The sequence below is a fragment of the Prionailurus viverrinus genome, unplaced genomic scaffold, assembly GCF_022837055.1.
Source record: "Prionailurus viverrinus isolate Anna unplaced genomic scaffold, UM_Priviv_1.0 scaffold_53, whole genome shotgun sequence".
Classification (NCBI taxonomy): domain Eukaryota; kingdom Metazoa; phylum Chordata; class Mammalia; order Carnivora; family Felidae; genus Prionailurus; species Prionailurus viverrinus.
The window spans coordinates 1,897,875-1,916,890 of NW_025927616.1; the positions used below are offsets into that span (position 1 = coordinate 1,897,875).

Sequence of the window (19,016 nt, forward strand, 5' to 3'; positions counted from 1 at the left end):
ACCCCTGCCAGATGGAGCCCCAGCCTCGCCCCTGCAGGATGGAGCCACCCCCCGCCCCCACCCACCCACCCTGTGCACAAGGGCCCCCTGGGCCTCTGGTGCCCCCTGATAGCAGTGAGAGGCTGCTTCTCTGACAGGTGCCCAGAGCGGAGTCCCTGTCCCACGGGGAGAAAAAAGGCAAGGGGCCACCTGTCCTCACAGCTTAAGGGTGGTGCCTGGCCCAGCTAGGGGCAGACACCCTCTCCTCCTCCCCCCTGCCCTGCTCAGGTTTCCCCCTGGCTCCAGGGCACTGGGAGCACTGGGAGCCCTAGCCCCAGCCTGCGAGGGAGCAGGTAGATGGGGCCCTGACCTCACCAGTCTGGCCGAATGAGCGCTTTATTCGTGGTCCTCCTGCCCTTGTGATACAGAAACAAGGAGCCTGGCCCCTCCCTGCTCCCGCGGTGCAGCCCCCATGGGTGGGAGACGGCTGGATGCGGGGATGGGGGGGTCTGGAAGGAACCCGCCCGGAGCTGCGCGCAGGCTCTTTGGTTATCAGCTGGGTGTGTGCCCAGAAGTGGTGGGCAGTCCGTCCTCACAGAGGAGCAGTCCTCCGCTGTGTCCTCCCGGGTACCTGGGACAGCCGCAGGGGCTGCTGGGGCACCGTTCCCACATGTGGTCCTGCGGAGTCACCAGGGATGTGTCCCAGCTACAGAGCCGGGACATTTATGCAGAAGGGGGACCCGGAGACGCACAGAGTCCCCCGCACGCACCGGCCCCCCTCCCCGCTGCTGTGACCAGAAAGGCCGCCGTTCCCTGCGTGGCGGCCCCGCCCTGTCTTCCTCGACCAAGGGCCCGGGGAACCTTTCTGGGTCCGTCTTCCCAGAGCAGGTGTGCTTCACACAGGTCAAAGTAGTCCTGGGCCTGGTTGGGGCCCGAGTCAAGCCACTTTTCCACCTGGGTCTCCTCCTCTACGTCCTCGGAGCCTGGCCCGGCCGCCCTCAGGCCTCCTGGTAGGCAGCCGGCCTGCTGTCACTGTCGCTGTCCGCAAGGCCCTGGGCGGGACACTGCCCCAGGACGGTCCCACTGATGTCACAGACGGCGCCATAAGTCTGCTGATGCTGTGGGGACAGGGCCGTTCTCTCCGAGGACAAGCCGCTCAGAATCCGGGGCACGTAGGGCTGCCGACATACGGGGGCATGAGCCCCTGGAGCGGGGGCTGGGCACGAGATTCTTCCCCCCCACCCCCCCGCCGGCCCCTCCCCCAGAGCCTGGCTGAGAAAGGCATTTCCGCCACCCGCCTGCCCGTCTCCTCGTCCGCGGAGGCAGGTGCACCCCCTGGGTAGTGAATCTGAGAACCGTCTCCCTGGGGCTGGTCCAAGGACTGACACCCATCAGAGCGCCTGAAGCGGCTGGAGAGAAGGCCGCTGCTGACAGGGTCTCTGTCCCAGCCCTGGCTCTTGTCAGGGACCCGGAGCAGGACCCCGGGGGCTTCACGCAGCAGGCCGCAGCGGGCATTAGCCACGCCGGGAAGGGAGGAGGGCGCCCGGTGAAACATCCAGCCCGCGGGACCGGGATGCCCTCTCCCGTGACCTCAACGTAGGAACGTGGCTGCCACGCGGTCGGGGCCCTTCTGTCTGGACAGGAGATGCTCGGCACGTCGCCCGGGGACACTCACCGTGAACGGCGGTGGCCTGTGGGCCTCGGCCTCGCTCCCTTTGTCGCTGGCCGATTCTTCCGTCTGCAGACACAGCAGAAACTCGCGATGAGAGACCAAACGGCCCTTCCCGGACGATCACCCTCCCAGCACACAGACCGGCACCGCTCGGGATAAGAGCACCAGCTGGTGCCAGGCTCCCGGCAGCAGGGGCCGGGGCGGGGAGCGCAGGGCGCACCCCAGCCCCAGGCCTGCCCCACGGAGAAGCTGCACGCGCTGGGACGAGGTGCCCCTTACCCTGTAGTTCAGAGGGCTGAGGTGCTTGAAGCATCCGAAGCAGGTGTAGGCCAGGCAGACCAGGATGGTGAGCAGGACGGCCAGGAAGGTGAACAGGGTGAGGGGGGCCTTCAGACCTGGGGGCACAGGGACGCCAGCCTCGGTGGGGGGAGAGGGGCCACGTCTGCAGCAGGAGCCGTGCGTGACCTCTCCCTCGGGCAGAAAGGAAAGAAAAGAGCCTCCCCCCCTGCCCCCCGCCCTCCAGCAGCTGGGGTGGTGTCTTCATAGCTGGACAGAGGGACCTGTTGGCCTCGCCCCCGGTTGGACTGCAGGAACTGGGACACAGAGTCAATGGCCTGTGCCAACGGTCAGCCCCCTCCAGGCTCCAGCATCCTGGGCCAGGCGGGACGGAGGCTCCCCCAACTGGCCGGGGCTACGTCACGTCCTGTCTGCCTTTTTCTTTTCCCGAAGAGTGTCCATTTTCCCTCCTCCACACCCACCCCCCAAAGAGCAATCTGGGCCCACTTGCCCGTCCCCTCTGGTTCAGCCCCTGCGGAGCTCACAGAGGGACTGCCTTCTAAGGCTTATCGAGCGACGCGGCCTCCTCCAGGGTTCCCCGGGCTCAGGCCAGCTCGGGAACCGGGGCGTCGGCGCTGTCCCCAGCCAGCCCTCAGCCCGGGTACCGCGTTCCAGCTGGACACCGGGTCGGATGCTGTTGGGCTGGCGTGGATGCGGAAAGAGGAGGCCGAGGGCCGCCACCCGCCCCCACCCCGCCCTGGTCAGAGGGCCCCTCACCCAGGCGCAGGAAGGAGAAGAAATAGAGCCAGAAGAGGCACAAGATGGGGGCGGCCAAGGCCTGGTTGACGGCCGCTAAGTGGATCCTTTTCTCCAGCTTGGCCGGGAGGTAGGCGAAGTACAGGTTGTGACGGTCCACCAGGTGCTTGAGCAGGATGTAGGTGAGGCCTGCGGACACGGGGCCGTGAGCAGCAAGCCTGGCGGGGCCCCAGGGGCCCCCGTGCCCCCTCCCTCCCGGGGCATCGATCTGTCCGCGGGGCCGGGCTGGTCCGCCATCTGACTACACAAAGGCAAAGTGGGGCTCAAAGCAGATCCCGGCAGCTCGGGCGTGCTCTCACGCTCGCTCGCTCGCTCGCTCTCTCCCCCGCCCTCTCCCAGCTTCTCCCTGACCCCCAAGGAGCAAAAGGCAGCTGTCATTCTGTCCCTAGGGAAAACAGACATTCTAGGATCATTTCGCAGAAAGAAGTTACTTTGTACCGGATGTCTGGCCCGACCTCTGCCCGGGCCCTCCCCCGCGAGCCCCCCACCGTCCTGCCGGGCTCCCTCTCTCCCTCCCTTCCCGGCTCCAGCTGACCCTCCGCACTCCTCAGTCAGCAGATGCCGGAGGGTCCTGCCCCAGGGGCGGCACACAAGGTGGATGTGCTTCTGTTATGTCAGGATCTTTAAAATTTTGTTTTGTTTTTTATTTTTTTTTTAAAGGTTTTATTGTTAAGTAATCGCTACACCCAACGCAGGGCTTGAACTCACAACCTGAGATCCAAGAGTCACACATTCCACCGACAGAGCCAGCCGGGTGTCCCTGTTTTGTTTTCAAAGAATAGTACTTTTGGGGCACCTGGGGGTTCAGTCGGTTGAGCGTCCGACTTCAGCTCAGGTCATGATCTCACGGTTCGTGAGTTCGAGACCCGCATCAGGCTCTGTGCTGACAGCTCAGAGCCTGGAGCTGCTTCAGATTCTGTGTCTCCCTCTCTCTCCCCCCCTCCCCCACCTGCGCTCTGTCTCTCTCAAAAACAGACGCTAAAAAAAAAAAAGTAAACCTGTTGATTTTTTAAATAGTTCAAGAGTAAACGGAAAACTAAAACCTCCTCCCGCCCCTAAACCTCAGCTGCAGTGCCAACAGTGTGCTGGGTGTTCTACTTCCTTCTAGAATCTTCCACCCGTCTGCAGTTCCTCACGTTTATTTTAGCTGCAAGACCTCGGTCTTTAAAGTCAAACAGTCCTCAGCTCAGATCCTGGCTCTACTCCTCACTCGTGTCACGCTGAGTGTGAAAGGGGCCACAAACGAGATGCGTCGAGCGGTACGAGTGACAACCCGCGGAGCGCACACATTCAGAGCGCGTCCGCCCTGCGGCGCAGTCACCTGCGAGCCAGGCGGTAGCTCCCGGACGCTGGGATCAGGGCGCCACCAGGGATGGCCAGCAGGACCAGGGATGTCCCTGTGGCTCCCGGGCGCTGCAGAAGTCCTCAGTGTGCGGGGGGCACCCCTAGGGTGCCCCGAGGGGTCAGCCACCGCCCCCGGGGGCCACACTCACCGAAGGGCGCGATGATGGGGCAGGTGATGCTGTAGGCCATGATGACGGTGAAGACGCACAGCATCCACGCGTACATGGCTCCGAACTCGTACTGGAAGGCCTGGTTCTGTGCCGAGAGGGCAGAGCGCAGGGTTTGCTCCAGACGCCACCCGCCCACGCCACGGGGGCCGTAAGGGGAGGACTTTGGAGACGGGAGGCTCACGGCTGCCCCCTGCCCCACGGACCTCTCCAGCCCACCCCGGGTGCCGTCTGCACGGACCTCTCCGGCCCCGCTCGCCTCACACCCAGGCCGCCCAGGGTAAAGGAGTCTCGTGCTCTCAGTGTTTCCCTTGCTCCAATCGGGTCTACGCAGCAGGCCCGAGAGTCCCGCGTCTACGCAGAGGACAGGTGCAGAGTGCATCCCCCCCCAGGACGCGCCTCCTGGGTGATCACCGGCCCCGTGGAGGGGGGCGGGGTGTACCTGCTTGATGTTCCTGCGGTCGGCGGCCGTCTTGGCCACGACCATGCGGCAGGTGTAGAGGACCAGGCCCGGCAGCCGCAGCAGCTCCATGCCGTTGCCAATGAAGGCCGAGGCGATGACGTAGTTCACAAAGAAGGCGCCCTGGTCGGGCAGGAAGACGCACCTGGGGGGCGGCCAGGCTGTGAGCCTCTTTCCCGCCCCGGGAGGGGCGCTCGGCGGGGCGGGAGCGGAGCCCCTGCATTTGGTGCGGACGCTCGCTCCCGTGTTCCAGGCTCAGAGATGAAAGGGGGGCCCTGCCCCTGCCCTGCGGGAGCCTGCATCCCAGTAAAGGGGACACACAGCGTGCCAGATGTGACGTGTGCTCGGAGGAACCGGAGCAGAGGAAGGGCGACGTTCCCCCCGTTACCCGGGCCGCCAGAGAGGCCTAAGGAGGTGAGACCCGTGCTCGCAGAGCAGGAGGGCAAGGACAAGCATCCAGGAACCGGGCAGAGCGCGGCTCTCGGCAGGTGCGGGGCGTGCGCACCGACAGGGCGGGGGGGCCGCGGGCCAGAGAGACGCAGGGCACGCGTGCAGGGAGGGCTGGGGCTGCACAGGGGTGGCCGGAGAGGTGCTGGCGGACCAGGTGCGGCAGGGGAGGGCACGGAGGGGACAGGCGCCCCAGGGCCCCTCGGCTGGAGCAGCCAGACGCTCGTGGGCAGCCCTGGGAGCGGGGCCGCGGGTGCACGGGGCCCGCAGGCTCCAACTCGGGAGCACGGGGGCACGAAGGCCGGGGTCCAGCTGAGGCCACTGAGAGCAGGGCCACTGGCGTCAGGGGGACGCAGGAGAACCCGCGAGGGGGAGAGAACCGGGACAGGGCCTTCGCGGACGAAGGCGTGACGATGTGTCAGACGTGGCTGATGGTTCATGAAGGTGAGGGCCGAGCCCCGAGCGCCGGATCTGGCCATCTGGAAGCCACGGTCCACCCAGACAGGAGCTGGCCGGGTGTGTGGGTGCCCGCCTGTGGCCGCCAGCCCCCGAGCCCTCAGCCTGACCAGCAAGAACCCACGTGGAATAATTCGGTCTAATCTTTCCAGGAAACGCGGCCAGCCTTCCTACCAACCCTGGGTTGGACGAGTCAATGCCAAGGCTGGGGGCCGGTATTAGGGCCCAAAGGGTAGGGCAGTCGGGGCTCAGGCCGAGTTAACGGGCTGGGTAGCCCAGGGCAAGCTAATTCCAACATCTCTGAGCCTCAGTCTCCCCATCCATAAAATGGAGAAACAATGGCACCTACCCCCACAGCTTGTCGTAAAGGTTCAATGAGAAAAAGAATAAAGCATTAGCCCGCAACGCCCTCTCAGGGGGACACACCCCAGAGACAGGTTTAATTCTGTTCTCTGGGGGTAAACGGGGCCCGGGCCCAACCACACAGCCGCGCGGCCATCCCCACCCCCGCCTCCCCGGCACCACTGGGACCCACGGGTTCCCTCTCCCCGAGCGGCTCCATTCTCAGTAAGTAAGTGAGTTTCCAAGAATGAACAAGACTGCCCCTGATGGAGTTTCAGCCTAAAAGATTAACCACACTTCTGCACACATGGCACAAAGCGGGTCAGCTCCCACAGGGTGGCCTCAGCCCTGCCAGGCGCCGGGGGCTTCCCCGGCCCCGATGGCCTCAGGAGGAGACGTCTGTGCCGGGCACGGGCCGCCGCGCCCCCAGCCCCAGCACAGCCACGGCCGAGCCCCCGTGGGACCTCTCCCTGGGACCGCGGCTCCAAAACGTAACGCGGCAGATACTTACTCCAACCTGATAGAGGCTTCGGAGGAAGTTTTGTCAAAGAGCCAGCGGAAGAAAAAATCCAGACTGGAAGAAACATGAATCCCGTAAGAATTTATGTCCAGCCCTCCAGGTGATCGCGACCCGTTTTCATTCTTCCCTGCTCTCACCAGCAGGCGGGACATCGGGACCCCCATCTGTCGTCTAAGGTGCCCCCCACTCCAGAGCAGCCTATGAGGGGCTGCTCCAACGGCGGCCCCCTCCCTTAAAATCAACACAGCCGTGACTCGACCCTCCCCCTGGGCGGAAATGTCGTCTTCAAGCTTCTTTTTAAGGAAGAGAGATCGGATCTCCAGAACAATCCGTGAGCCTGCCGCCCAACGGCACCCCAAGTGGGAGGGACCAGCTTAAGTGTCGTCAGGGATCCGCATCCTCTAAAACCACTTGGGGACGGAGCCGTCCAGACCCTGACTGTGAACTCGGGGCAGGAGGTGACGACGCGTACCTGGTGAGGCCGAGGGACGGCAGGATCAGCACCATGAAGATCAAGAATATATAGACCTTGGACATCATGATCTCGTTTTCTCCTGACCTGCAGGAAGTCAGAGGTGAGCCCTGCCCGGTGCCCCCCCAAGACCCCCGCTGGGCGCCCACGGACGCCGTCGGGCGAACGTCCTCACTCACTTGGTCCAGTGAGACTCCAGCAGCGTGGAGTAGTAGACGATGGTGGGGAGCAGGGCTGAGAAGGACCACAGGAGGAGGGTCGGGAAAAACTGACTGATGACCGGGTCCTGCAAAACACGGCCCACAGAAGACACAGGTGGAGGGGCTGTGGCCACGGGGGCTTGGAGGCCACGACCTGCTGTCACGGCGACTCCGGGAACTCCCGGTCGCCCTTGCCTTGCCCCCCAGGGCCGACGCTGTGCCCCATACAGAGCAGGTGTCCCGTGCCGTTGGCCGAACAGACCAGAACGGCGCTCGGTGTTAGTAGGGCTGGGTGAGCAGAGAAAGTAACTTCACCTACAACCGATCTCCACCTGTCTGACTGCCCAGAGCGACCGCGCCCCCCCACCCCCACTGCCAGCTCCCCTCTGCGCAACCAAGGGCGAGTGGGAACACGGAAGCCAGGGCCTCCCCAGGAGGCCTGCCCGCTCAGCTCCCTCCCACCCAGCAGTGACCTTACTCCGCCTGTGCCTGATATGCTCACTAGTGCAATCACACGAGCTGCCTACTTTCCCTGATAAAACGGGCATTTTTAAAAAGCTGCATACTGGGGCGCCTGGGCGGCTCAGTCGGTTGGGCGTCTGACTTCGGCTCAGGTCATGATCCCAGGGTCGTGGGATCGAGCTCCACGTCAGGCTCTGCACTAAGCCTGGAGTCTCCTTGAGATTCTCTCTCTCTCTCTCTCTCTCTCTCTGCCCCTCCCACCCATGCACGCTCTCAAACAAAAAATTTAAAAAATGCTATCGAGGGGCGCCTGGGTTGTTCAGTTGGTTAAACATCCGACTTTGTCACGATCTGCGGTTTGTGGGTTTGAGCCCCGCGTCGGGCTCTGTGCGGACAGCTCAGGGCCTGGAGCCTGCTTCGGACTCTGTGTCTCCCTCTCTCTCTGCCCCTCCCCTGCTCGCACTCTGTCTCTCTTTCTCTCTCAAAAATAAAATAAATATTAAAAAAATGTTTTTAATGCCATTGAATGAGACGAGAGTAAATGAACTGTAGAAAACGGACAGAATGAGATCCAGGAGGGTCCTGTTCTTAGAACAGTGTTGCAGATATCTGTAGATTCTTGGTTTACCATAAGAAACCGAAACTGGTTTAGGGAGAATCAACAAAGAGGGTTCCACTTGGCCGATTCCACCCTCAAAAGAACAGACCTGGCCATACATGCAAAGATGCGCAAAGGCGTGAACACTGACACGCTTTTAAAGATAAACAAAATTCTTAATGTGCGCAAGGGGTTATTATTGTTATACACCGAGTCGGGTAAGAAGGCCTGGGCCACACAGCAGCTTATGTGGTCACCATCACCAGACCCCGCAAGGATCATCCAGCAGGTGCCTCTGCCCCAGCTTTGGGATGAAAACCCAGGGTTCGGAATTCGTCAGCTGGGGAACGGCATAGCGAGGCCCTCACGCCTTCTAGCCCCGCATGCTTGCCCTGAGCGTGACTGACTGAATGCCAAGTGGAACTGGAGAAAAAAAAAAGATTTAGGGGGATATTTCAACAGAGCCAATTATGGGAAATCAGTATCTTTTTTAATTTTTTTACATTTATTTATTTTGAAAGAGTGAGCAGGGGAGGGACAGAGAGAGAGCAGGAGAGAGAGAATCCCAAGCAGGCTGCACGCTATCAGCTCAGAGCCCGACACAGGGGCTCGATCTCACAAACTGTGAGATCACGACCTGAGCCAAAACCAAGAGTCGGACGCTTAACCGCCTGAGCCCCCAGGTGCCCTGGGGAAACCAATATTGTTTTCAAGCAGAGCCCAGTTCAGGAAGCGTTTCGTTGTCTCGATTCGTCTAAGATTTTAAATAATCATTTGTTGCCTGTCTAGAATCAACGAGTCGACAATTATGTAACAGATACTTAACTTTCCATCAGTATGTGCCGTTCAGCTTACACGACCCTACCGTTGAACGTTCAGATTGATTTCGCAAACACGCATGGGCGCGCGCATGTCGTAAACCAGTGTCGTAAATGTGGCCACACCTGCTCAAGGCCTAAAGGCACGGACGTGAGCTGAAAGGCACAGCTCCTGGTTCAGCCCCCATGTCCCTGGGCTCCAGCCACCGCCCCCCCCCCCCCCACGCCTTCTCGTCCCCAGCCCTGCAGGACGGGCTTGTAGTGTGGTCACTCACGTTGAGCTCACGGATGGGTTTGGTGACATTGAACTTGTCAATGGTGGACAGGATGATGGCGGGGGTGGTCAGGAAGAAGAGCCCCACGAATAGAGTGAAGTTGATGCCCAGCCACTGGAGCCACCAGCGGAAGCCCTGGACGGAGAGGTTCTTCCTGCGGGGGGGGGAAACACAGGCTTGGAGGCTGAGACCCCCTCAGGCGGGGCTGCCGACCACGCCCCCGGTGCCCCCAGGTGGGTCAGCAGGTCACATCGAGGCCTGGCGAGAGACCAGACTGAGGCACTTCGACGCCAGGAGTACAGGTGAGCCCTCTGTACCGACCTTCAGCTCCAGCAAGGTCAAATGCGGGGTCCCCTTGAGTTCAGAGGGAAAACAGGTTATCCACCGCTCACACGGCTCCCCGGCCACAGCCCCGGGGCCAGAACCCACCAAAGGGACTCCACGGTCACCCAGACAGACAGAACGAGGCTAAGACACGGCCATGTCCGCAAGGACTGGTGACCAGCGACACGGGGCCGGGGGCTGGGTGCACGCAGGGGGAGGGAGGGAGGGGACAGCAGTGCCCAGGCCCCACGGCGGCCATGCTGGCCTCTCACCCCACCGAGAACACAGCAGCACGCTGCCCCCACGTTTGGGAAGCCCTATGAACCATCAGAGGCCAGCTCGGAGCCATGGAGATGCTCCCAAAGCTCACTCTGGGCGGGGAGCTGAGGCCAGCCACGCTGGGGGCTCTGCTGGGGCTGCCCTCACCCCCGGCACTGTGCTCAAGGCTCACCAACGGCCCCCGTGGACGCGGCTGAGCTCAGCAGCGTGTCCCCGGGCTAGACCTAACGCCACACGATACGGCAGCCAGGGGCTACCAAGCCCTGAACCGGGGCTGGTCCGACTCAAGAGAACATACACGCCGGACTTCAGAGCTACTAAGTATGAAAAAGAGACGCATCTCCACTACAAGGTAACTGATCACGTTAGCGTGATAATATTTCGGATATATAGGGAGAGAGAGATCATGAAATTAAGTTGAACAGTTTCCTTTTACTTTTTCAACGCGGCCGAAAGGAAACTGGAAATTATAGACGTGGCTCCCGGACACCCCGGATGCCGGGGGGCATCACTGGAGCGCAGTGCCGGGTGTGGACAGCCCCCCCCCCGCCACCTGACGCATCCCCCCACGCCCACCCCAGGCCCAGAGGGGAGCCAGGAGCTATGGTGGGGGGCCCTGAAGGCCGGCTCGCACCTGTGATGCCCGGCCTGGGGCCCCTCCCCGCTCCCCGGTCCAGGGCCGGGGCCTCACCAGCAGATGTCCTCGGGGTACGTGGCAAAGGAGACCGTCCACTTGGAGATACGGAGCTCCGCGCTGCAGGAGGACGGCTGGGGCTCGCCTTTGCACCGGAGGCTCTGACACTTGCAGGCGTTGAAGTCTTTGAGGATGCTACCAGGAAGGAAGAGCAGACGTGGACGTGGCCCAGACACCAGGGGCACCGCACACACGCGCAGAGAGGACCCAGTGAGGGTGGGCGCCGCGGGGCCCCGGGCCGTTGCTCTATCAGCAGGTTACTAGGTTAGCCGTTGCTACGGCTCACGGGGAGGACTTGGCCTCATCCTCAGGACCACGCGGCGAGCCGGGGGTCACTCCTGCCCCCGCATCAGGATCCCGAGGCTCTCCGGCTCAGGTGCGCACCCCGTCTGGCCGCTGCACCGCTGGACCACGGCTGCTCCCTGCGCCATCATCACCCCCGGCCGCCCAGGAAGCCGGGGCCACGGACACACCGCGTGGCCGGGCCAGGGCCTCGCTGTCCTCACTTCTTCCCACCCTGACGCCCAGGGCCCCCCCGGACTGCCACCTGGACCCCCGCCGTCTCCATGCCCCTCACTCCTGCCTCAGCACGCCCCCCTTTCCACGAGCCCCTCCTGGCTCTGGCCTGGCTGCAGGGGACTTTTCCCGGGTGTGCGGTGCCCGCAGAAAGGGCAGGGAAGGGGCACTTGTATGGCCGCCTGCATCCCCCACCCCAGGCGTGACGCCACTCCAGGAGCCAGAGCCCCGTGCTGGGGCCCACGTGCGCTCCGCAGCCTGGCCCCGGGGCCCCCAGCTCTGCAGCAGGGAGACCCCCAGTGCCTGGGGTCTGTGCATCTGTGCGACGGAAAGCCCATCACAGAAGATCGTCTGCGGTCCAGAGTGGACATCTGAAGGGGGGCGGCAGAATGCTGGACGCCTTCCCTGGCACGGCTGGTGGGAGCTCGGCCCGGGGGTGAGGCCATGTCAACCCACGAGGGACTCGCCTCGCGCGAGCATCACCCCGCGCGTGTCACACGCACCCGGGCTGGGATGATGGGGGGAGTGTGGCCTGCCCCAGCCCCAGCCCGTCCCAGGGGCGGGTCGTAAGTCACCTGGAGGGGACAAAGGGCCCCGGACGCGCCCCACTCACTAGGTGGCCATGGACTTCTCCCGGAAGGTGACGAAGGCCATGCCCAGGGGCCGCTCCTGCACCCGGCGCTCCTCGTCCGCGATCCTCTCCAGCAGCCTGTCCCTCATGCGCGCGTAGTAGGAGACGGCATCCTCCTGAGGACACGCACCCCCTCGTGACCACGGGCCCTGTGCGGGCGGCGGGGACCCCGTGGCACTCCCGCCGGGGGCCGGGCCCTCACCCACTCGCACCCCGGCACTTTGCAACAGCAGAACTGGCCGCAGGGCCTGGGGTTGATGAGGGTCCACTGGCCTGTCTTCGCCCGCAGGTTCGTGTAATAGGTCAGGCTCTTTTCTGTCTTCTTCCTGCAGGGGTGGGGGTAGGGGGGCACACGTCAGAGTCACCATAACCCTGCGGCACAGACCCCACGCCCACTGTCCAACCGCCAGGCCCAGGAGCTCAGCTTTCTTTTTTTAAGTTTATTTTGAGAGAGGGAGAGAGAGAGAGTGCAAGCCGGGGAGGGGCGGAGAGCAGGGGAGAGAGAATCCCAAGCAGGATCCGCGCTGCCCAAGCGGAGCCCGACGCGGGTCTCGAACTCACGAACCGAGCCGAAACCAAGGGTCGGACGCTTAACCGACTGAGCCCCCCACCCCCCGCGCCCCAGGGGGTCAGCTTTCCAAACAAGAAAGGGGCAGAGCCCCCCTCCTGCCTTCCCCCCGGGGGCTCCACCCAGGCCCCCCGCCAGCAGCGAGGCAGCAGGGTGGGCGGCCCAGGAGGGAGGGCCAGGCTTCCGGCCGCCGACCAGCCCCGCTCACCTCTCCCTGCACAGGTGAATCAGCCTGGCCACGTCGTAGCACAACTGTACGTCCACCACTTCACACGTGGGATACGCGTCCCTGTGTGCAAGGCAGGCCATTGGAGAAGAGAACGCCCCCGCCCCCGGCAGGAGAGATCCCCCCCCAAGTCCCCGAGGGTATTTTTCGGTGCCCACAGAAACCTCTTTCCTTTCGTCTTTTTACAAAGGGTGAAATTTTGAAATTCAACACAAAGAGGCCTTGTTTTTTTAACAGCAGGAAAGCAATCGCCTGAAACTGACAGGCTCATGCCCGCTCGGCTGTACGTCAGCGGGCGCGTGTGGGGCCAGATGAATCCGGTTCGTGACCTCCTTCACCCACCCGGAGGAAGAGCGCTATCGTCTGCTCTGGCTCACGCCTACCTTGGACCGTGCGGAAATCCTACCCAGCGTGTGGCCCCTTTTTGAAGATCACAGACCTTTCAGGTTCAATGAACGCAGGGGGCTCGCAGCCTAGCAAACGTCTACACCCGCGTTAACAACCGTAGTACGACCCTCACAAGTGTGCCGTGTGTGGACTCACACCGGCCGGGTGCTCCCACGGTATTCACTATGCCGTCCTCACCATAGCCTGGGAGGTTCTGCCCCCATGTCACAGATGAGGAAAATAAGGGCCGGAGATGTTAAGCGACTTGTGCCCAAGGTCACACCGCGAGTGGCTGTCGGAGCCCAGATGTGAATCCAGGCAGCCGGGCACCAGTGGCCGCTGAACGATGCTCCCTGCCCACCAGACACGCAAAATCAGGCACTCGCTCTCTGTTTCTATGAATCGCCGTCGTCCGCAAATAGTGCTGAGTTACACCGTGGTCACCCCGAGTCCCCGCTGCAAGTTAGTGGCTGCGGGACTGGGAGGGGCGCGTTCGGACTGAAGCCTCGGCTCGCCGCCCGGGGCAAGCCCTCCAGCCGGGGTCCCGGGGCCTCTGCACCTGCCCTCCCCTCTCCTGCTCCACACCCCCCTCCCCTGCATCCCTGGTACCCCCCCACACACACAGACACACGGCCTCCCCTAGAGGAGCCCTGCCTCTGCCTCCACCGCAGGACTCCTTGGTGCAGGTGCTCCCTCCAGAGACACCCTGGCACAGGCCCCTGGCACCCAGCACAGGCCCCCCCCTCGGAGACCCGCTCATGCCCTTGAGCTGTTTCTCTGCACCTACACCCTGGCCTGTGCTCTAGCTGCTGTGGTCCCCCGGGGCGGCCTGCAGTGGACAGGCCTTCTAGACCCCAGCCTTCTAGAAGCCTTCCACAGCAGGGCTGGCACACGGCGGCCATGGGATGCTCGCATGGCAGGGCCGGGCCCTTCGCCAAGTCTCTGGGCGCCCAAAGAGAAGACAGAGCGCCCGCCTGAGGCACCTGCCCCGCCTGGAGGGGCCACAGCCCTGCTCACCGGAAGTGGGACTCCACCGTCTCCTTCTTGCTGTCTCGGGGGAGTCCCGTGATGAACAAGGTCCGCCTCACCTGCCAGAGACACACATGGGGGCGGGGGATGTCACCCCAGGGCACGCCAGTCCCCAGGTGGGCCCAGGGTTTCCGCCCTGTTCAAGCCCACCCAGCCCCGCCCCTCCCCACGAACACAGTGAGAGCTCGGAGGGGCCGGTGCTCCCCTGGCAGAGCCCGGAGGGGGTCCCTCACATGCTTAACCGACTGACCCCCCCCAGATGCCCCTAATCAGAAAAATTTTAGAAGCTAATGTCAGGCACCTGGGTGACTCAGTCAGTTAAGCGTCCGACCACTGATTTCGGCTCAGGTCACGATCTCACGGTTCATGGGATCGAGCCCCGTATCGGGCTCTGTGCTGACAGGGCAAGGCCTGCTTGGGGTCCTCTCTCCCTGTCTCTTTGCTCCTCCCCTGCTCGTGCTATCTCTCCCTCTCTCTCTCTCAAAAAATAAACACATAAAAACCTTAAAAATAACAAATGGGGGTGCCTGGGTGGCGCAGTCGGTTAAGCGTCCGACTTCAGCCAGGTCACGATCTCACGGTCCGGGAGTTCGAGCCCCGCGTCAGGCTCTGGGCTGATGGCTCAGAGCCTGGAGCCTGTTTCTGATTCTGTGTCTCCCTCTCTCTCTGCCCCTCCCCCGTTCATGCTCTGTCTCTCTCTGTTCCAAAAATAAACGTTGAAAAAAAAATTTTTTTGGGGGCGCCTGGGTGGCGCAGTCGGTTAAGCGTCCGACTTCAGCCAGGTCACGATCTCGTGGTCTGCGAGTTCGAGCCCCGCGTCGGGCTCTGGGCTGATGGCTCAGAGCCTGGAGCCTGTTTCCGATTCTGTGTCTCCCTCTCTCTCTGCCCCTCCCCCGTTCGTGCTCTGTCTCTCTCTGTCCCAAAAATAAATAAACTTTGAAAAAAAAAAAAAAATTTTTTTTTTAAATAAATAAATAACAAATGAATTGGGGCGCCTGAGTGGCTCAGCCGGTTGAGCGTCCGACTTCAGCTCGGGTCACAATCTCACCGTTCGTGGGTTCGAGCCCCACGTCGGGCTCTGTGCCGATGGCTCAGAGCCCAGAGCCTGCCTCGGATTCCGTGTCTCCCCCTCTCTCTGCCCCTAACCCACTCGCATTCTGTCTCTGTCTCTCTCAAAAACAAATAAACATTAAACAAAAAGAAATTTATGAAATAAAAAAAAATTAACAAACGAATGAACGAAAAGCTGAAGTCAACCGTGAGCACAAACAGGCCAGCCAGGTCCCACAGAGGCCCCTTTAAGCGCACAGCTCCCGTGTCCTGGCAACGGGCCGGGTCAAGGCGCCGCTCTGGCCCCACCCGTGACCCTCCCCACCTCGCTCACCGAGTTCTCCTCCTGGTACTGGATGGACCGGGTGTGGTGTCTCATGAAGCCCACGGTGAGGAGGAGATAGACGACGGCAAAGACGGTGTGCAGCCAAAGGAGGTCATCGCTGAGCGGGGACACCTGCCATCAGGGCCCGGCTCCCGCACAGGGTGGGGTTTGGGGGGGGGGCGGGCCCTCCACGTCTCCTAACCACCCCCACCCCCACCCCGCACAGCAGAACTGCCCGGGGCGGGCAGTGCCCGCGAAGCCCTGGCCCCCCGCCCCGTACTCACTCCGTCTGCAGGTTTGCGATGGTCGTCCTCCCAAAGCTGTAAGGGTCTTTGTCTGCAGACAAGCAAGACACTTAGTCCTAGGGTCACACTAGGGAAGGGGGACGGGGGCGGCCCGCCTCGGTCCGTGGGTCTCTGAGGAAGCACGAGACGGCCAGGCCCGTCAGAGGACAGGGACCGGCCGTCCGGTCTTTTCAGAGCTGCACCAACCCAAGGCCCCGCGTTACCCGACAACCTCTTCCCGACCCGCCGCGTGGGTAAGTCACAATCGGAATTTCTCTCGCTTTGAGATTCTTGTGACATTCCTTGAGAATCTGAAATCCTCCTGAACGGGTCCCAAAACCGAGCTGGGGATCCCTGGGCATGAGAAGTGGATTCGTGGGGGCCCCTGGCTGGCTCCGTCAGCACAGTGTGTGACTCTGGATCTCGGGGTCGTGAGCTCCAGCCCCGTGTTGGGTGGAGAGAAAGAGAGAAAGGAGAAAGGGAGGGGAAGGAAGGAGGAAGGGAGGAGAGGGAGGGAGGGAGGAGGGAGGGAGGGAGGGAGGGAGGGAGGGAGGAAGGTGGGGAGGGAGGGAGGAGGGAAGGGAGGAGGGAGAGAAGAAGGGAGGGAGGAGGGAGGAAAGAAGGGAGGAGAGGCAGGAAGAGAAGGGAGGGAGGGAGGGAGGAAGCGAAGGGAGGGAGGGAGGAAGGCGGGGAGGGAGGGAGGAGGGAAGGGAGGAGGGAGAGAAGAAGGGAGGGAGGGAGGAGGGAGGAAAGAAGGGAGGAGAGGCAGGAAGAGAAGGGAGGGAGGGAGGGAGGAAGCGAAGGGAGGGAGGGAGGAAGGCGGGGAGGGAGGGAGGAGGGAAGGGAGGAGGGAGAGAAGAAGGGAGGGAGGGAGGGAGGGAGGAGGAAGCGGATTCTTTGGCATTTTGGAAGCCGGCCTCCCGCACTGGCAGGACACACGGTTCCAGGCTGTGACTTCGAGTGTCACGAACATCTTCCACACCCACTCACCGAGGCCTCCCGATCGTGATCGCGTGGGGGAAGGAAAGTATGAAACGCTCTCCGAAGGCCCCCGATCCTACAAGTCTTGGGGTTTTATTCCCCTTACTTAGAACCGAAGCTCACACCGGGGGCCCAGCTCCTGGCCCAGGCTCAGGTCCGGTGGGGGGGGTGTGCCTCTTGAGAGGCACGGCCAGGCAGAGGGGAACGTTCTGGAGTCACCCCGAGGCCTCCTGACACCTGGGCCCGCCCCAGCCCCACGAGCCACCCCCCCCAACCCCACCCCGGGCTATGAGTCACACAAGACGAGGGGACATTACCCCAGCAAATCACCCGAGAGGTTGACGGGCAGGATGACGCACAGGGACAAGCAGCTGACGACCACCAGCAGGAAGATGACGTGTCTCTGGAAGGACAGGTAGTGGATGGCGTCCTCCCCACACCGCTCCAGAATCTGGTCATCGCTGCCCAAGACACGCACAGGGGACCCGGGTGAGCGGCAGGGCCGGGCCGGGCCGTCCCATCTCCTCGCATCCCAGGACACCAAGCTCTCGGTCGCACAGCTCGGGAGGGCAGAGGCAGGGCAAGCCCAGAGCCTCCTTCCCAGCGCCCCGCACCCCCCCCCCCCCCCCGCACCTGCTGCCCGCATCCCTGCAGACACGTGCGCAGGGGGAGGTCCCGCCGCCCCTCCGCTTCTGTCAACACGTCAATCGTTCCGGGCTCCCCACCCTGCCGCCCGGCCCCCTCCCTGTGTCCTGCTGGCCTCACGGGGGCTCCGCCCTTTCCTCCTTGCCCTATCTGGACGCTCCGGCCCCCTTGGGGACCTGGAAAATTCCAGGCGCTGACAGCCAGAATGCCACAGAGGGAAGGGGGGGGGGGTCTCCCTGAGGGTCCGGCTTCCAGAAAAGCAGGAAAATTCTGCGCGGGCAGTGCTAAGAGAAGCAGGTGTCACGGCACCAAAGCAGATCCGAGAGGTGGAGGCCGGCGGGAGCCACGGGCCACACGGCGGGCGGCGAGGGGGGCACGCCAGGCCGGGCGGGCACCGGGCGGATGCTCAGAAGCCAGCCTGCTGACGGACGTTACCCTGCGTGCTGTTTACCGGAGGACAGAGCTTTGCACCTGACCACACCGGCTGCACTTCCCAATCACCTGCCAGAAAGCACCTGCCCTGCCCCAACCGTGCGCACTAAACAAACAGGATGGGGGCCCAAACCTAACCCGGGCGACTTCCGACTTTCTTTGGTCAACAGGTTTTCTGGAGACACACCTCTGACCGACTCCCTGTCTTGCCAGGAAGGCAAAGCCAAGGAAACTGAGGGGATGCTGGCCGCGAGCAGCTGTTAGAACGCAACTGTGGCCTTAAAACAGTCAAAGTATCCTTTCTGCAACAGGAAGGAGTGGACACTGAAAACATATCTAATACAGTGTTACAGGGACACAGGGAGTCCCAGTGTCTGATACAGTGTTACAGGGACAAAGTGGGGACACTCAGAGTACCAGTGACAGCCCCCCCTCCAGAGAAATGCCTGTGCCAGCAGAGGGAACTGGGGGGGTGGGGCACGGAACAGGGTGGGGTATGGAGGGGAGAAGGGGGGTATGGGGAGAAAGGGGGGTATGGGGAGGGGAAGGGGGGTTGGGGGGAGGGGAAGGAGGTACAGGGAGGGGAAGGGGGGCATGGGGGGGAGAAGGGGGGTTGGGGGGAGGGGAAGGGGGTGAGGGGAGGGTGGTATGGGGAGGGGAAGGGGGTATGGGGAGGAGAGGGGGGTATGGGGAGGGGAAGGGGGGCATGGGGAGGGGAAGGGGGGTTGGGGGGAGAAGGGGGTATGGGGAGGGGAAGGGGGTATGGGGAGGAGAGGGGGGTATGGGGAGGGGAAGGGGGGTTGGGGGGAGGGGAAGGAGGTACAGGGAGGGGAAGGGGGGCATGGGGGGGAGAAGGGGGTTGGGGGGAGGGGAAGGGGGTGAGGGGAGGGTGGTATGGGGAGGGGAAGGGGGTATGGGGAGGGGAAGGGGTTATGGGGGGAGAAGGGGGTATGGGGAGGGGAAGGGGGTATGGGGAGGAGAGGGGGGTATGGGGAGGGGAAGGGGGGTATGGGGAGGGGAAGGGGTTATGGGGGGAGAAGGGGGTATGGGGAGGGGAAGGGGGTATGGGGAGGAGAGGGGGGTATGGGGAGGGGAAGGGGGGTATGGGGAGGGGAAGGGGGTATGGGGGAGAAGGGGGGTATGGGGAGGGGAAGGGGGTATGGGGGAGAAGGGGGTATGGGGAGGGGAAGGGGGTATGGGGAGGAGAGGGGGGTATGGGGAGGGGAAGGGGGGTATGGGGAGGGGAAGGGGGTATGGGGGAGAAGGGGGGTATGGGGAGGGGAAGGGGGTATGGGGGAGAAGGGGGTATGGGGAGGGGAAGGGGGTATGGGGGAGAAGGGG

General features: G+C 63.0%; 1 protein-coding gene across 4 annotated transcripts in view; it reads right to left on the bottom strand.

Moving 5' to 3' along the window:
- Positions 1–350: 350 nt before the first annotated feature.
- TMEM63A (transmembrane protein 63A) overlaps positions 351–19,016 on the bottom strand; it is a 29,644-nt gene continuing 10,978 nt past the window's right edge. For 3 of the 4 annotated variants that reach the window (XM_047848166.1, XM_047848169.1, XM_047848168.1), the window contains 18 exons: positions 16,917–17,059; positions 15,618–15,669; positions 15,343–15,451; positions 13,947–14,017; positions 12,525–12,605; positions 11,951–12,074; positions 11,731–11,864; positions 10,599–10,736; positions 9,305–9,458; positions 7,131–7,237; positions 6,952–7,038; positions 6,471–6,533; positions 4,697–4,859; positions 4,237–4,342; positions 2,705–2,872; positions 1,931–2,046; positions 1,655–1,717; positions 351–1,157 (listed from right to left, as the gene is read on the bottom strand). In XM_047848166.1, the coding sequence (XP_047704122.1) occupies positions 978–1,157; positions 1,655–1,717; positions 1,931–2,046; positions 2,705–2,872; positions 4,237–4,342; positions 4,697–4,859; positions 6,471–6,533; positions 6,952–7,038; positions 7,131–7,237; positions 9,305–9,458; positions 10,599–10,736; positions 11,731–11,864; positions 11,951–12,074; positions 12,525–12,605; positions 13,947–14,017; positions 15,343–15,451; positions 15,618–15,669; positions 16,917–17,059 (2,059 nt within the window). In that variant the 3' untranslated portion in view covers positions 351–977. The remainder of the gene's footprint in view (positions 1,158–1,654; positions 1,718–1,930; positions 2,047–2,704; positions 2,873–4,236; positions 4,343–4,696; positions 4,860–6,470; positions 6,534–6,951; positions 7,039–7,130; positions 7,238–9,304; positions 9,459–10,598; positions 10,737–11,730; positions 11,865–11,950; positions 12,075–12,524; positions 12,606–13,946; positions 14,018–15,342; positions 15,452–15,617; positions 15,670–16,916; positions 17,060–19,016) is intronic. The other variant, XM_047848167.1, reaches the window with a different exon arrangement.